Source organism: Cryptomeria japonica, chromosome 5 (genome assembly GCF_030272615.1).
Source record: "Cryptomeria japonica chromosome 5, Sugi_1.0, whole genome shotgun sequence".
In the NCBI taxonomy this organism is placed as follows: Eukaryota; Viridiplantae; Streptophyta; class Pinopsida; order Cupressales; family Cupressaceae; genus Cryptomeria; species Cryptomeria japonica.
This window is the reverse complement of record NC_081409.1, coordinates 491702365-491721343: the sequence shown is the minus strand read 5'-3', so window position 1 is coordinate 491721343 and position 18979 is coordinate 491702365. Positions and strand designations below refer to the sequence as shown.

At 37.3% G+C, this 18979-nt stretch overlaps 1 protein-coding gene across 4 annotated transcripts in view; it reads right to left on the bottom strand.

The window, feature by feature from the left end:
* LOC131069783 (uncharacterized) overlaps positions 1 to 18979 on the bottom strand; it is a 277919-nt gene that overhangs the window by 176518 nt on the left and 82422 nt on the right. For all 4 annotated transcript variants that reach the window (XM_058005336.2, XM_058005337.2, XM_058005338.2 and 1 more), the window contains exon 5: positions 9034 to 9158. In XM_058005336.2, the coding sequence (XP_057861319.1) occupies positions 9034 to 9158 (125 nt within the window). The remainder of the gene's footprint in view (positions 1 to 9033; positions 9159 to 18979) is intronic.

Here is an 18979-nt window from a genome sequence, read left to right as displayed (position 1 = left end):
GCTGTTCTGATTTATGGCAGCAGTTTGATAGAGGTTGGAATTTGTTTTTATGCACCTACGATGGCCATCATTAATATATTTAGGAGAGCTCTCTGGGTGGATTGGATTGTCGATGACTCAGCTACTATGGACTTGGTCACAAGCTCTGGCATCCTCGAACAATTGGATGGCACTCATGACGATGATGTTAATGAAGTTGTTCTTTCCGCGTTGAGTCGTGAGCCATCTTCTATTGTTACCAGCACGGAGTGGAATACAAATGACCATTCTGATTTTCAATTGGTGCAGGCAGGAGTGTTTCACCTTAACTGCATATTGAGGTGTGCTCATCAGTTTACCTTTAGCCCGCATACACAAGATTTGACTATGTCATTGATGGCATGGGAAGGTGAATTGAGTGAGTGTTTGGATCTGCACTGGTATGACACACTTATGGCGACAAATGATGAGTCCAAGTTTGGCAAGTCTCTCACTTTGTTTTCTCCAGCTAGTTGCCTACAAAAACAGGTGTTTAAGATTTGGTTTGAATGGACTTTAGAGGTTATTGGAGTAGTGCAACGTCAAAATGGTGGACTTAGAGGTTATTGGAGTAGTGCAACGTCAGAATGGTGGCCTTACTCCTTGTGTTAGGGACTCACAGTGTGGTAGTATTGTTGCTGCTACCCCCTATTTCAGAATATATAGGAGATCATTACAGCTGATGCAAGTGAATTGGAGGGAAATTATGTCTAGGATTTGGTTTCTTATCAAGTTGATGTTGCGATTTGAAGTATTAGATTTGCATATTTATAGTTTAGAACACTCACACACGTTTGTGCACACAGTTGTAGATCTTTGCGGCATAGTACAGTTATCCTCCACTTCCACATGGGAGGAGTTGAGTCACTACAGACACTTCATAATGTTAGTGCATTTGCTACAAGACGAAAAATGGGTTGAGAGTAATGAGATTGGAATATTGGTGTACTAGAGATACATCCCTTGACACGCGGAGATTAGGTGTCAGTGGTATGAGTCCAATGGGCGAGAATAGAGACATTCCTTGGTGGGCACTTTACCAAGTTGTGACAATGATTAATCTTCTTCATTTTCAGGATGTTACTGGGAGAGATGCCCGGGTTGATTTTTTATGGTGGATAAGTTGGGTGTTTTTTCGGTTGCCCAAGATCGTGATTGACAGTGAGTTTGTTGATAGAGTCATTCCTAAGTTTCCTTGGCAGGGTATATCTCATGGGAATGATTTATGCTCTCTTAGGAATTTCAGTTTTGGTTTTAATAATGTTTCCTATATGGGGTTTCAAGCGACGAGAGTGCAGTTTGAGTATGATCGTTTACCAATCATGATCAGAGTCGCATAGTATCAGCATGGTGGTTCCGTTCAAAATTTGATTCAAGACCTTGCGAACACTATGATCAACAACTCAACAGTTGAGAGGAATGTGACAACCTATATTGACATTCCAGAATTCACTCCCATGGTTTTCCAGCTTGATACATTATTAGAGCAATATCCTAGGGAGATGATTCAGTTTATGCAGTTCTTGATTGCCTTCTTTGGTGAGGTTTGCAAGACGTCTTTGGTACAGATGATCAACAGGATAGAGCTCAAAGAAGATGGTGCTACATATCTACCAGATTGATTTGGGACCCTGGGATTATACTTAGTTTCAGTGTGGTTCGATCTAGTAACCATGGGGTTACATTGAGATTGCTTGAGGACAAGCAATTTCAAGAGGGGCGGACCGTAATGTCCCCATTTTAACTAGTAAACAGATGATGCGTCGTTAGCCCATTTTTCCTTGATCCTGAAGGCTAACCAGGACATTACAGGTATCAGTGAGGGATTTTGCCTAGAAAATTCCAATTTCAGGCCAATAAGCAGTGTTTTGGCAAGGTTTCCAAATACTTACTATTTACAGTATGTCAGTTGTGGCTCAATGGCTCGAAATATTTGAAGCATTTTTGGATGTCAGTATTTTGGTGCATTTAATTCTATATCAGGTTTGCCAATTTAATGCGCCATTGATTAATTGGAAAATTGAATTAAGATCCTTCCAAACAAGCCATATGTCCTATAGCCAAGATCTACTTAGACTCATTAGGTCTTTTTTAAGCACTGGCTCTGATACCAATTGTAGAACACAATATTACTATTGAGGAGGGCGGGGGTGAATTAGTAGTAGATAAAACTTTTTACTCTTAATCATTTAATGGAACTTGTCAACCTTTAATCTGAAAACTAAAAGGAATTAAAACTCAATGCAAAAGAGCTACAACCAAAAGAGGAAACAATGCACAAAATTTACATGGAAACCCAAGATGGGAAAACCACGGTGAGAAACCCTGCTAGGATTTACTGTCCTAATCCAACCTCACAAAAAATTTCAATCAAGGATGAAAAAATAGGGAAAAAATCGTGTAAATCGCGATTTTTCTCGAGTGAACATAGTAAACAATTTAATCGCAAAACAAATCAGCAAAGATTTTTTGGAAAAATTGCGCCGATTTCGACCTAAAAAATCATTGAAAATTGCAATTTAAATGGCAGTAAATTGGCTTAAAATATACTTTGGAAAAGTGCAAAAAAAACCCTAAATTTTATCCCTAAAACCTTTCGACCTGCCGAAATGACCTGGTCATTTTCGCGCGGCATAGACTGCGACGGCGAGCAAATTTCATGATTTTCAAGTTCGTGTTTTTTACGAGATCTGCAATTGCATGTAAGTTTGTTTCAGTAAACCGTAAAACCAATACTGTGTTTAGTGTTAAACTTTAGGTTTTGTAAAAAATTAGAATCATGCAGTTTTAATTCTAGGTTCAACTAGGCAAGATTTTAGACTATGAAGTCGATTTTGACCGTACGATTTTAGACTGTGAAATCAATTTTGACTACACAGTCAAAATCGACTTCATAGTCTAAGATCATGCCTAGTTAAATTTCTTTTTTCACAGTCTAATAATTAATCAATAATCATAATGCTCAATTTCATTATTCATAAATTCATACCATAATTTTAACTGTCAAATAATGTTTTATTATGCTCCCAACGAACAAGCCTCCACGAATACAATCAAATAAGTCCCTATTGTCCACACGTAATAAAACATTATTTGACAAATGCCATAATACGACAGTTCAATTAAAAAATATGCTCAGTTTCATTATTCATAAATTCATAATTTCATAAAATAATTCATAACAAGGATGAATCATTAGACAGAGACTGTGAATACTAAATAAGTCATATTAGACTGTGACGAATCTATGATATTATGAAATTCATAATATCATAGATTCGTCGCAGTCTAATATCACTTATTCAATATTCAATATTCATAGTCCAATATACGAATCGTATATTAGATTGTGAATATTAGACTATGAATAATGAATATTACAGTGTATCCTAGACTATGATCACAGTCTAAGAGACTAATCATAATGATTCACGGCCTGTTATACGATTTTGAAGGAACAATTCAAAATCGTATATTTGACTGTGTATATTATAATTAGACTATGTATGCTGTATAATGTATATGAACGTGATTTTTTATGTTGGCTCTCTCTTTTGCTAGGTTTCTTTCGAATATTTATAAAAGATGATGGCTTCTGCAACTAGAGGTGGTGGCAGAAAGAGGGAACCTTCATGGAAACATGGCACACCAGGTGCAATAGCAGGAGAGGTTATTTGTAACCATTGCACAAAAACTATCACCGGTGGCATACACCGACTCAAATATCACCTTGCACAGATCACTGGACAGAATATTACGATATGTGACAATTGTCTTGAAGAGGTTGAGAAGGAGGCAAAAGCATGGCTTTCGGAATATGAGCAAAAGAAGGCAGAAAAAAAGAGGACAGCAAAGGCAAAGGCAGCCCCAATGACAGATCTTAGTTCTACAGGATCGGGAAGTACGGCGGTGGCAGCAATATGTCTAGTTTTTTCATTCCCCGTAATTCTTCTGGTGTGCAACCAGGATTACAAGGTACTTCATGGAATAAGGAAGTGCATCAGTAGGCAAAGGTGGCATGTGCTATATTTTGGTATTACAACGATCTTCTGTTTAGTATTGCCGATAGTCCATATTGGGAGACATTGATCAGTGCATTGACCATCTCAGGTCAGGGGTTCAAGGCCCCAAGTAGTTATGAGTTGAGTGGGCCATTATTTCAAAATGAGGTCCAAAGCACACCATAGCTAGTGGAACAACAAAAGAGGATTTGGGAAAAGAATGGTTGCACCATTTTATCTGATGGGTGAACGGATGGTAGAAATAGGACACTCATCAACTTTCTAGTTGCTTCAAGGGGACAAGTGGTATTTTTAAAATCAGTTGATGCCTCAAATGAAGTGAAAACTGCAAAAACCTTGTGCAACATGTTGAATGAGGTGGTGACAGAAGTGGGAGTGCAAAAAATATTGTCCAGATTGTGACTGATAATGCAGCTTCATATGTGGCAGCCGGCAAACTTCTACAAGCTAGGCATCCGACATTATTTTGGAGCCCTTGTGTTGCTCATTGCCTTAATTTGCTCCTTGAGGGCATAGGGAAACTAAGTTAGGTGAAGAATGTGGTTGAAGATGGAAGCGAAATCACAAAGTACATCTACAACCATACATTGGTCCTAAAGCTTATGAGACAACACACTGATGGTAAGGATTTTGTGCGTTCAGCAGTCACATGTTTTGCCACTAATTTCCTCAACTTACAGAGCATATTACATGCATTGCCCAACCTGAAGCGGATGTTTGTGAGTGAAAGATGGTTGGAGAGTCCTTATTCTAGGAAAAATGAAGCAGAGAAGGTCTCAAAGACCATTTTTTATGATAGATTTGCCAAATTCATGGAGGAGATCATCAATGTAAGTTTTCAAACTTTGATTAATGATTTATTTTTTAAAATTTCTAATATTATACTTTGCTGATTTTTGTTAAATTTTTCATGTCTAGTTGTCTGAACCGTTGGTGAGGGTTCTGCGGATGGTAGATGGGGATAAAAACTCCACAGGGTATCTATATGAGGCCATGGATAAGGCCACAGAGGCAATTCAGTAGTTGTATGGGTCAGACAAGACCAAATATGAACCCATATGGCGCATAATTGACCAAAGGTGGAACCGACAACTCCACCAACATTCATGCTACTGCCTACTATTTGAACCCCAAGTTCTTTTACTCCCATACATTCAAAGAAGATGCAGAGGTTCAAATTGGCCTCAACACATGTATTCAGAGGTTAGTTGTTGATGAAAATATTCAAGACCTCATTCATGATGAGTGACAGAGTTATAAGAAGGAAGATGGTCTATTGATTTCTTCACCTATTTGTGTTCATAAGAGAGACACCCTACTGCCACGTAAAAAAACTTGTGCTCTTAAATTTATTTTACCGTTTATTTCAATCTTTAAGTTTATAAAAATCTTTACCAAGTTATAAATGCCAAATTGTATCCTTGCAAATCTGTGGTCGGAAAATTATGGTGCCACAATGCCTAGTCTTCAAAGGCTTGCAATCTGCATATTATCTCAGCCTTGTAGTGCTTCTGGTTGTGAGCGCAATTGAAGTGTCTTTGAGGCCATTCACACAAAAAAGCGCAATGGATTGAATCAAAAGCGCTTAAATGACCTTGTATATGTGCGATACAACCTTCGATGGCATGAAAGGAGGGTACAAGGGAACAGTTCATACGATGCACTTGACCTAGATGAGATTGATCCATATTCAGCAGATTGAATTGCTGAACCTAATGGTGCTACTAGTGATGTTGATGTGGAACCATTTTTCACTGACGATCACTTAGCTGAGATGGAGAGGGAGGCAGCTGAATGGGTGGCAGAAGTGGTAGAACATGAGGAGGCAGGAGATGAGTTTGCTGATCCAAAAGAGGCAGTTGCCTCACCTGTCGAGAATATTGCAGCAGCACCACCATCTACTTCAGCACCCACTCAGCGGCAACTGAAATATTTTAGAGCTTTAGTCGTAGACGAAATCTATGATTTCTATTTTTCATTGATACAAAAGCTTGAACTTAATATGTATTCAGACTTTAGAGATTGTATTTGTTTTGTGGTCTAGACTCTACGATCTGTATTTGACTCAAACTATGATCTATATATGATGGAAACCAGTAATATGTTTTTGATTATGGTAAAAGCAGGTTTTGAAGGGCCCCCGAAACCAGTAATATGTTATTATGTTCTATAAATTTAGTGTATATGTGTGTTTTTTTAAGAATATTTTAAGAAATTATATATTTTCAAATGTTAGATAAATTTGTCGATTTTTTGTTGAGTCCCGATTTTTTAAAAATTTTGGGCCAAAAGATTTATTGCCAATTAAGAGTTTTTCATCTTTGATTTCAATTACAATGTTTAAGGGCACCAACCCTAAGGAACCAAACCCCTATCTCAAGAGCACCAACTCTTTCTGATGTACAAAGTGATCCAGGCACCAACCCTTTCCACAAGAGCACCAACTCTTCAACTTTAGAATACAAAACTCGACTATCAATCCAGTTACATTGGATGTTCAATTTCAAATAAAATCCACACATCAATTTTGACAATATGAAACATTAAGGCAGCATATAAATATACTAAAACTAAGATAAAATCTTAAAGCCAATTGCAATTGTATCTCTGCAAGATGATGCGCTCTAACCAAACTGAAAATGATGTGTTACTGTGTATCTGAATACGGAGAACAACCTGCAAATAATTCTTCCCACTACTGCTAATTATCACATACCATGATCTGAAAGTTAAACTTCAGGAATTGTCACTGTTATATTGTTACAGATGAGTATATAACCCTTTGCATAACTTATACTGAAGATAACAATCATAAAACAAATCTGAAACAAAAACTGTTATCGTGTATATCTGAAGCAAAACATAATCAACAATACCGTCATACATGCCATTTGTCTTTGTCAACAACCTTTTGTTTATGATGCAGACTTCTTCAACTTGATTCACTCTCCACAGGTTTGAACAATATATGTAAACCTTTAGTTCTGTTCTTCACAGCAATATCTACACTTCTTTATTCTGTGTATTCTCAACGCATTGCTTCATACTGAACTTATAACTCATATGCTGTTTGAATAGTTTTCTTATATTACTCACATTCTTCAGTATCAAAGATATCAACACACACCACTCTTCCAAGGGGCACTCATATAAATAGAGAAGTGTTTACAACTATTCCCAACCGACTTAGTTGGTAGTTATCAACCTATTTGTATTTGGTTACAACTGCTACCAACCGTCAAAGCAGTTCGATAAACCCATATTGTAAAACAAACCTTTTTACACAATAATAAATGAATATACAGATCAATGGAAGAGATTCTCGTCAACCACTTGTGTCTTTAGTTACAACGGAACCCAACTTTGACTTATAAGTTTTAAGTCATTTATCATTTCATAAGATAATGATGTGCTGCACTATCAAGGGTTTCTTTAGACATCGCATCAACAACTATAGCACACCTGATAGAACTACTATCAGAAGAAATAGATCAAAGAACCATGTTCATGCTAGTGTCACGCATCATGAAATTCAGAAACAAAAGAATCGTAATTGCGGATTATATTGTGTGCTTATGTAGATTTGTTACCATCCTTAATAACAAAACTATGTTATACTGTGTATCAAATTACTGTTTTGCGAATTATTGACCTTATGTCATGGTCTGTTTCAGGATAAAACAAATACACACAGAAAAAGACTTATGTTCATCCATCAACTGAGATAGTATCATCTGCACATTATCATACAAGCATACACTTGCATCAACTAGTCTAGGGTATCTGATTTTTTGAACTTGACATCAATGACAAGAACACTTTCAACACCCCCAAGGGACATTACAACAAACATAGTTATAGAGTTCTTGCCATTGGAACCCACACCCTAGATTCAACCTCAGCCCTAAACGTGTACAACAAAAGGTGTCATGTGACATAATGTATACTCAATATATGGTATAGGTAAACCAGAAGACTATATGTGCAGCTATCTTAGCACTAGAGTCTAGAACTATCATCAGACTTTGGCAATGAAGACCTCTTATTCTTCATGCAGAACTTTGGAATATATAACTTGTCTCCTAACATCTTTCAGTGCTCTGGCATTTGCTTTTCCTAGCATCTATGGACTGCTCCCACACTTGATTGCTTGGGTGTTCAGTCTTACCAAAATCCTGCCAGCACAATATATGAGTGCCTGAGAACAAAGAAGAAAAGCAGATCTCCCAAACTACATTATCAATTGCATCTTTAAAATACTAGGTATTTGACAAGTGAAAAAAAAAAACTGGTGTCGAAATCTTGATAGAGTCCATGAAGTGAACAATTCCATGTGTGGAAGACCTATCAGTATGGATTTTTAGTTTAATCGTGCAAATAAAGCAAGGAAAATAGATATTATTTCCTTTGGATGTTATGGTTGTTAGTCATTTTTGGGACTTGAAGGGGACATCCTTAATAATTAAGGAATCCTTCTACTTGTCAAAAGAAAATAATTTGTTGTACCAAAAGCCTGATTAAACATTCTTCTAAGATATTTAAGCCCAATTTTTGTTGAAGATAGTCTTGATCAACTCACCCAGAGGATTTGGTTTGTATAATAAACGAAAAGATGTAAATGCAATAATTTTGACCACGATATTCAGCTGGCGACAATGTCTATAGATGATTCAGGCCATGTAGGTGAGTTATTTTCCTTAATAATTTGAAGCATATTCCTCATTATTTTAGAATACATAGGAAGATTTCAGCTAGATATTATCTTTTGTTGAGATACCTTAAAAATACTTTTTAAATAAGGGAACTCAACGACAATCACTTTTCTGATTTCAAAGAAATAAATTATTTTGTCCATGCTTTGGAAGTCTGCTAATACAATCTGTCCTCCAGCAAAAGTGATCAAAATTCCCATCAAATCACCCCCGCTTATGTTAAGAATATGTACAAACCTAATCATATCCATAACCATCAATGACAAGGTAAAGCATCTTACCTCCAAATAACAAGAGCAAGTTCATCCTTTCCAGCTTCAGGTCGGATAGCAGCATCATATGCTGCACAATTACCATAAAATATCTTTTCCAGGTCCTTCATCCATGTTGTTAAGAGCAAATTAACCTGATTTGCAAATCAAGGTAATTGATTAAAAAGGCATTCAAAACATAAAAACTTAACTTAATTAAATTAAATGATCAAATAAACATAAGAAATTGAAAATACTGGTATGTTCCACGTTCAAAACAAATTATTAGTCTGACATGCTTTCCAGAGAAGTTTAGTGTAGCATCACCTTCTCGCACCTAGTCAGTTTAGCATCCCATTAGCCTATTTTGGGGGTTCCCATAGGCTAAGCAGAGTTGGTTAGCGGACTCAGTGCTTTGTAGAAAGCTCAAGCCTGTGATATCAGTGTGTTTCAGCGGTGTTTCTATTTTTAGCATATGCCATTTTTAGTAAGTTCTTATTTGAGCACTTGGTCTCAATTTCAGTTCCCTCTTAGCTTCAGAATGAATTGTTCTCGATTTCAGTGCCCTGGCAAGTTTCCTAAGGTGAGGGAATAATATTTTATAATTTTCACTAAGTGATCAAAAAGGTAACTTTAATTTATAACTTAAGTGACTAAAGTCCTTATAAAGTGGCCCAAAAATTGGACGCCTAGGTAAGGGGGCAAGACTTGAGTGAATAAAATGCTTATAAAGTGGACACCTAGGTAGAGGAGGAGGATTTAAGTGATTTGTAAAAAGATTTGTTGAAATTTTTTTAAGGAACTAATATATTCAAATTTGTGTTGCCCTAACTTTTCCCTCCAATTCTACAAATATGAGTTGTGGCTCTCATTCTTGCATTCTAAAATTGCCAACATAAGGAAATGCTACTAGAATGAACTTGGAGAGTCCTCTTGGTGATTGTTGAGGACAAAAACCCTCGTCAATTGTGCTGGTTTCAGTGGTGAAATATCTACCCTAGCTGGTTGTAGCTTACAGATTGACTTTTTCGTGTTTTTGGATTGCAATTTGGTGAAATGAGTTTGAAGATGATGAAGATTTTTTAAGTTTTTTGATGTGAGTGTTACGTTTATAAAAATTCTGTGATCAAGAGGATAGAAAAGATAAAGATGTAGTCTGGAATTTAAATTTGCACTGCAGTTGTGTGAATGAAGGAAGCACAACACTTATTAATTTTCGGTATTGTCCTCCTCCCCATCGTATGCATGTTATATATCTAAGTAAATGAGAGAGTACGTGGGAAGACACATCTCTCCCTACATATCACTCAGCACATTAACAAACATATCGCGATTTGTTTAACCCACCCCGTAAACATTAATGGGTGTAACCGATAATATTCCCAGCCCGATAACAATGATGGGGTGTGCCCGGTGGCACTCACCACAATTTGATATTTATTTACTTTATAGTTAACATGTATACTACTTATGTTAACATATATTTAATTCATGTATCGGAAATGGTACGACCAATGTTACAAGAATTAACAGTGAGTATTCAAGTTTTGGTGTGTTTAGCTCTTTTTGGGAGTTTTGTTCAATTTGATGTGTCTTAAGAAACTTCTCAATGCTGGTTATATCATTTTCAAAGATTCAGGAAATCATATTTCTGCTCATAACTCGGAGATAATTTGATATCATTTGAGTACTGGTTTATTGGATTTCTTGCACCTGGGCACTATTGTGACCAATTCACCCCATCACAAATGGGGACCCCTCTTTTGCTTTTAGTCTTAGGTTCTGTTAAGTTAGTTTGTTGAGTTCGATCCTTTTTGAGTGATTGAGTTTAAAGCTGATATCTCATCCAGCGACTTGAGAGTTGGTTATTCACGTCCTTTGATAAGAATCAATTGAGGATTTTTCTTAGATATGTTGATGGCCTTGGACCGATTAACTTTTGTTTGATTAGAAGGGTGACTTAGGGCATTTCTTTACTCTCTTCCATTGCCTGGAATACCTCTTTAGGAGGATTCATTCCCTTTGATGGTCAAGTTCAGCAAATAGGAGGTTTTAATTTTCAATCAGATTTCATTTTCTTGGTGGTCTAGGGGGGTGATTTGACAGTATTGTGTGATATCCTTTGTTTAACAATATAAAGGATTTTCATTCTTTGACGAAGGATATTGACAACACTACCCTTGGCAGACCTTCCCTGGCAATGACCAATTGCATCTCATGAACCCATCCCTAGGCAATGTCAAAGTGCGACATAAGAAATCAAGGCATCCCTAGGCAATGTCAAAGTGCGACATAAGAAATCAAGGCGTCCTTGGGCAATGACAATCAGCGACATAAGAGATGAAATCTCTCCCTTGGCTAAGGACATCAGCGACATAAGAGATGAAATCCGTCCCTTGGCTAAGGACATCAGCGACATAAGAAATGAAATTCGTCCCTTGGCTAAGGACATCAGCAACATAAGAAATGAAGGCGTCCCTACGCAATGTCAAAGAGTGACTTAAGGATATCAACCCGTCCTTAGGCAAAGGACATGTGTGACTTGAGGATATCAACCCGTCCTTAGGCAAAGGACATGTGCAACTTAAGATATCGACCCGTCCCTAGCCAATGTCAAAGTGCGACATAAGGATTTGAGACCCCTTTAGGCAAAGACAAGATACGTTTTAATGCTACCTCCATGAGATGCGATTTGAATCAACATGATTTGCGAAGGCCCCACCAAGATTGATGATACACGTTTTATTTAACTTTTGAATTTGAAATTCAAGTCAGCCTTATAGGATTAATTGGAAAACATTAAATGATGGTTGCAAGTCGGCTAAATAAAGGGATGTGATCTTTCTCCAAACAACTATAAAATGTGTTTGATCATTTCATTATTATCAAACACAAAATCCGTATTGCATCCATCAGCTTTCAGCAATTCTAATCAGATCCAATTCAAGGCAAATGCAGTTTTTTGACAGCGACTTTCAATTTGAAAGCAAAGGTGACTATTAGAGGTGTCGAAATTGATCATTATCCACAGCGAATTTATCCCCAGAGCCAGCAATTCCAATCTTGATCAGATATTGTCACATTTGCCATTGCAAATCACAGCAAATTACCTCATAGGGAAGGCGATTTTGACACAGGAACACAAGGAATGCATTAATTCAAAATAGTAAATGTGAAAGAGATTATCAAATCTACATCAAAGCTTGACAAGATACACCGATCAATCAAGGGTGTATTCATTTGAAAGACATACAATTTGGCCATAAAAAACAATCCAATTGATACATCAGTTTGGTTTGAGATACATCGCAGGTCTGAAATAGGCTTATTTGGTCATTTTTTAAAATCAGACTTTGTTTAAAGCTGGTTCAGCTTCTTGTTTATCTTTTTTATGCGATTTTGATCATTAGGTGTCTTCTCCATTACATTTTGATCATCTTAGAGCATTTACAAGGCGCAATTCATTAGCATAGATGATCATATTTAATTATGAATCAGATTTGCAAGCTAAGGTTTTGACCTAGTACCTAAGGGTTGTAAGCAATATTGAAAATTTTGATGAGTTATCCTTCTAGAGTAAAAGTGCTTAACCTAGGCGATTGATTCTTCTTGCAAAAAATAATATCATAAGACTAACTTAAACAACCCTCACAGGTAAAACATGGCAGGAGCACAACAGGCCCTCATCAAGGAGGACTCAAAGGGAGATATGATGGAGTCCAAGATCACATCACTTTGGGGCAATGTAGGAGATACCAACCTTGGCCAAATCAACATGAAGAAATTCCAAGGGCCGCTATACACCACCAAGTCTTCCGGATACTCCAAGATGATGATCGAGAGTGGCATAGTGAAAGCAATAGGCTTCCCTCCAGCAGTGCAGTGCAATGAGTTGATCGTTGAGTGTGCTAAACACTACAATACAAGTAAGAGGATGATAATAGCACCTGACAGTCGAGAGCTCACCTACATTTCAGAAGAGGCTATTAGTGAGGCTTTCCATATACCAAAATTCAATAACATGATATACAAGGCCAAGTAAGCGGCGCAGGTTGTCTATGATGATGATCCCGACAAATGCCTAGAGATAATTAACAAGCATTGGCTATTGAAGAGCATGCTTGGATTAGCTAAGATGCACGCTAAGCTCCATAGGATTGACTTCAAGGAGGAATTCAGTGTTTGATCACAACGCTCAACCGAGTTATGGGGACACCTCATGATTATCAATTCAAGAGTTGGATGGTCTACTTCATAGAGATCATACCAAAAGAAAGAATCAACTAGGCAAGGATTATTCACAACAACATTGATATACAAGTCAAAAGGCTTGAGCGAACTAAGACCTACATGAGTTCATATGTCATATATTCAATTCCCAAGGCCCATGAATATGCAGGACTAACCTATAGAGGTCCAGTTGGCACAAAAACTGGAGAGTTGAAAGCATGTGAACACAACTGCATTACCATAGCAAGACACATTATAGAAGGGTGAATGATGCCTTCACCATGCACATCACAAGAACGTTGCCGGGTGGCATTCATCAAAGATTATTGAAAGAGATAGTAGAGAAGTTCGATGCTTGGTTTATCTAGTTTCCCAAGTTCACCTACATAATAGTGCAAGGATGCTCTTGCCCACCTTACATGCTATGAAGATATCATACTGACAAGTTAATATTGCTTGAGTTGGTGAGATAGTTGATGGCATATAACAAAGTACAGAAAAATAAACATAAGACAAGGATTCCATTTCCCATTTCAATTGGACGATCATTGGAAGTGTGCCCATCCTTGCAAGCACCAGAAAAGGTGGATGAATTATTGAAGTCTCTCCTTCTAATCCCGTACTTTTCCAGAGACAGCTTTGATTTATGGCAGCATCAAAAGATCAAGCGGAAGAAGACATAAACATAAGTTACAATTAGAAGATCATTTCATGAATGCTAAGGACGATCAAGACATAAGAAAGAGAATGTGTTCAAGGCTATCAATTGATATTGTTAGAGAAAGCAAGGTCTTCAACATTCTTGATCGGGCCCACGACAATAGAAGACATCTCCTACCAGTATATGAGCAAGAGAAAGGTAAAGAAAGAAAGGACAATTCGATTGAGGTGGAGAGCACTGACTTGAAGGATTTAATGAAACCAATACTATCATACACAAGGCAATGCATAGATGCTCAAACCCATGTATTGAAGACCCAAGGCACTCAAATGACATTTGAATTGATGGGAGAAGTAGAGTCTTCTAATGATGAGACAGAAGCGCCACCCAATCAACTCATTTTAAGGGATCCAAGAGGAAAGAGATCAACAAAGAAGAGCCTCCAAAGAAGAAGCATAAGTCAAGTTCAGGACATTGCCCTTCTACTAGTACTTCTATGCACGAAGTAGAAATAAATCAAGCAGTTGTCCAAGAGGATCATCCATCTAGAGCAAGCATTGATCATGGCATGAATGAGTCGATAGAATCTACAATCCAGAACAGCAGGACTAACAAGGGAAAACAACCATTGCATCAAGACAAGGTAGTCTCACCTAAGCCAGACAATGATAACGCAGGCTATGATACACATGTAAACGTTGAAGATTCGGAACAAGAAGTTACATCTCCACCCCGAGAAGACCAACAATTGAGTGAAGTGCAAGTCAGAGAAGAGAGATCGGTTATCCCTGCATGACTTAGAGAAAGGTTAACAAGAGAGGTGATAGCAGAAGAGGATGATCTCGACAATCTAGGCAGCTACCTAGATAGAAATCAGGAAGCCAAAAAGAAGAAAGCAACCAAGATGTCGAAGATGACAAGAGATGGTGAAGGATCCCAAATAATTCAAATTGCCACTCCAAGAGTAGACAAGCCCAAGGATGAGATCACAGCGGAAGAGTATGACTTGAAGACAATTGATCTAGGTCCTCCTACCACTGATCAAGCATTGGAAGATATGAATTACACAATAAAGACGGTCCACAACATGCTTAAGTTGGAAGTAGAGAAGAATAAGAAGTTGGAGAAGGAAAATAGTATATTGAGAAATCATCTCCAGTAGCTCAAGCTACCATTGAGGCAACATGATCCTTCAGCCACGCCACCACCATTGCCTCCCCTAGACGCAATTGATGATTTTGAAAAGATAAAGGCCTCAGCACAACTAATATATACTTGGATCAACAAAACTTTCAAGAGGGTGAATGCACATAGGGGAATTAGTAGGGATATTTGATAGAGCTATGGCGATCCTTAAAAGAACTCAAACACTCGGGGCAACATATGATACTTTCGTCTACACTAGAAATTTCACTATACCCATATTGCAAGTAATGAAGATGATGTTGAAACAAACATTGGTGAGTGAAGGGCTATTGAAAGATAGGCAATCACCTGATTTCCAGCAGTGGTGTAATTTGCTTTGCATGAGAAGGCTCATATTTGAAGACATCAGTGATGGATGCGCTCAAGTTGATCAGGCAATTAATTTGATACATGACAAGATCTTGGAAGTAGCCGAGATCATTCTTGAGAAGAAGAAGAATGAAGGGATTGATATTGTTGTTGAGGAGCTAACTAACAGAGTGAAGACTATCTTCTTTGGAACGAATGGAGCACCTTCCAAGAAACAGCTGGATGATATTCACTCATTCACCGTACTTGCCAGCAAGACAAGATTTTGAGCCAGATTGGGAGACAACCTACGTCTCAAGCTTGGATGAGGTAAGTTACTTGGAAGAACAATTGAAGAACCTGTCAACAATTCCAATAACTGAGACTGAATCGATGACATCTAGAGTTGTTGAATTTGCTAAAAGAGAAAAGGATAAGGGCGACAAGATTCTAAAAGTTAGTTTGTTGTAATCCAATGTGGCATCAAATTTTCCTATTGGAGGATTTTTCCTCCTATTTTGTGCCAAATGGATGTCACATTCCCATTGGCTGATATTTAATAGCGATAATTAGGTATTGTGAGATTAAAGAAACAAAACCAAAGGGGTGTCAATGAAGTCTCCCCAATCATGAAGGGAAGATGAAGGAAAAAAACTCATGATGAATGAAGTCTCTAAAAACTGCTTAAGTGTCCCCATGTCGATGCTGAAAGTTACCCCCTCCAAAGGTGGCGTACTGATCCACACTGCTGAAAAAGGCGTTCCTAGATCTAGTGGAGATGAATGTAGAACAAGATCCAAAGACTCATATGTCTCCTCTAAGGATAAAGAGACCTCCTCCAATTGTTGTACATAAGAATCCACAATCATGTCAACCTCGAAAGAATGATCATGTAGAGAATGAACAAGAGGGTCAGAGTGTTCCCTCGCAACAATAGAAGAAGAATCATCTTCATCAAAGAGAAGATGAATGTCATCAATGATGTCTCCCAAATCTACAATGTAGGACTCCACAAACAAACCTGCAATGTCTGTCAAGTACTCATCCCAATGAACTGAAGCTGGAAGACAAAATATATCCTACTACACTGAATCACAAGAAGGCAAAACTATCGCATCATCTGCATCATCAGGTGCAATAGGCGATGTGATATCAAGAGGAGGAGATGAAATGCAAGGCTCAAGAACGGGGTCACATGTGAGAATCCCCAAGTTCAAGTACCCAACGTTCTCCTCAAAATCTGAATCATCACAAGAAGTGATCATCATATGTAAAATCATCCTCATCAATAGGAACAAAATCGGAAAAGGAATATAACCGAGATGCATGATCCACAACCCCAGTCACAATGATAGCTCTACTCTCCAAATCTCTAATGATAACTAACTCAGGTGTGAACTCCACAGTTTTCTTTGTTGCCCCATGTGTGATTTAATAGATGGAAAGAAGATTGTTTGTCAAATGGGGTTCACACAGCACATCATTGAAGGAGTTATCCCCAATGGCAATAGATCCTTTCACGATCACATCCATGTATGTATGATTGCCCATCAAAATTTGTGGCATGGTGCAAGGCTCAAATGAAGAGAACATAGACTGCGAAGATGCCATATGATGAGAAGCCCCTGAATCTAGAAGCCATTGTAATATCCCTACATAAATATTGATATATAATCAATTATCTTATTTCTCATCTTATTAATTTATTTCTTATATAACCAATTTCTATCTTATATTCTTATATAATCAATATCTAAATATTAATTTATCAACAATGTTTAATATTTAATATTAATTTATAATCAATAATAATTAATATTAAATAATAAAAATAAATAAATCCCAATTATTGAAGTGTTGTTTGAAAAGGAACGATTCCATTAATTCTTAGTAACAACTTATTAAGAAACTCATGATGACGGAAAGGGGTGCAAGGAAAGGGTGTTGACTAAGAGTCACGTCCTTGCACACAAGACCATTGAAAAAGGTTATAAGGACAGAATTCCCAAGGGGAAGAAGGCATCGAATGATAAGGAAAGAAAATAGAGATTGGTGGATATAAGCAAATTGTTGTATCTTGCTGCCATCGGTATGTTTTATTCATAAATTGTTATAGTATCGAGGCTTCTTTCTGAGAACTGTTCTGCAGTTATATATTTATAATAATGTCTGAAAAATAGATGAATATAATATATATATGTGTCTTGATTAGAAAAAATTAAATATTAGATTGTAAATCAGAAAGAACTGTTAAGGTAATAAACATTAAGAAGAATATGTATACACTATTCATTCTTGCTGCTATTATCAGTATTTATGAAGATGGGGATGAGCTGTTTCAAAGAGGGGCAGTCTAAATCCAAGCAATAGGTTAAGTCCCAAGATAGGGTGGGGATCAGCGACCCATAAGCCTTGAGGGTATAGACCCAAGATAGGTAAGGGCTTGGATCTGTAAAATTTGAGGGAACCTATTGTAGTTGGTCTCTAAGCGCTTTGGTAACATACATAGACCCTTCTCCCTTAAAACTGAAGTAGTAGCAGGGTTTGATATCTATATTAAGAACTATGAATAATGAATTTAATTATCTCATGAGGAAGATAAATAAGCACTTCTTAATAACTAATAAGTTGAAGAATATCAATGACTGGTTCTCATGATTAGTCTCTCAATCAATTTTAGTATATTGAAATAGGTAAATTATGTTAATCACGTAGGGGACATTAGAGCCATCTCCCTGAATCATGACTTGTAGTAGCACAAAGAGCTTGTCCTTTTCTTGTCCCAAAATAGTGAGTCTTCCCACTTGTTGCCATAAATGCTTGTCCTTTCCCCTTTGATTGTGAGGAAGTGGAAGGTGATGAATCCTCCTCCTTATAGGCATTAGGCAAATCAATGTTGTTCTTTTTGAGGATATGGAGGAGCTCATCAATCTTCTTAGAATGGCAACGACGCTCCTCATGACCAACCTTTTTACAATAGGCACAAGTTGGTCTCTCTTTCTTTGGTGAATTGTCCTTTTTGGAAGAGGATGAATCCCCTTGTTGTGGAGAAGGTGGTGCTTTGTCCTTGGGCTTTGATTGCCCTTTCTTCTTGTTTGAGTTGTCCTTTCCTTGATTTCCTTTGTTCCCTTGAGTTGCCACATATGCTTGTGACTTAGAAATCTTAAGAATGCCCGTGCTTATCAACTTAGTTTGCTCCATCATCAACATATCTGTGAAAGCATCAAATGTAGGCATTTTGTAGCTTGAACCCATTGTCATCCTATGGGTTTGGAAACTAGAAACAAATGTTGCATATTCTTGTGGAAGTTTGCCCATCAAATTGCAGATCAATTGAGTATCCTTCTTATCAATGCCACAATCTTTGAGTTGTGCCCTCAATTCATTTGCTTTGGTGACATAATCTTGTATTGTATCAAAGTTCTTGGGATCTAACATGGTGAGATCACTATCAATTTGATATCCCCTAATCTCATCAACTTGACCATAGAAGTCTTGAAACTTTTGTCAAGCATCCTTAATTAAAGTACATTTTTTAATATGAAAGATGAGATCCTTTGATACATACTTTCTTAAAGTACCAATTGCCAT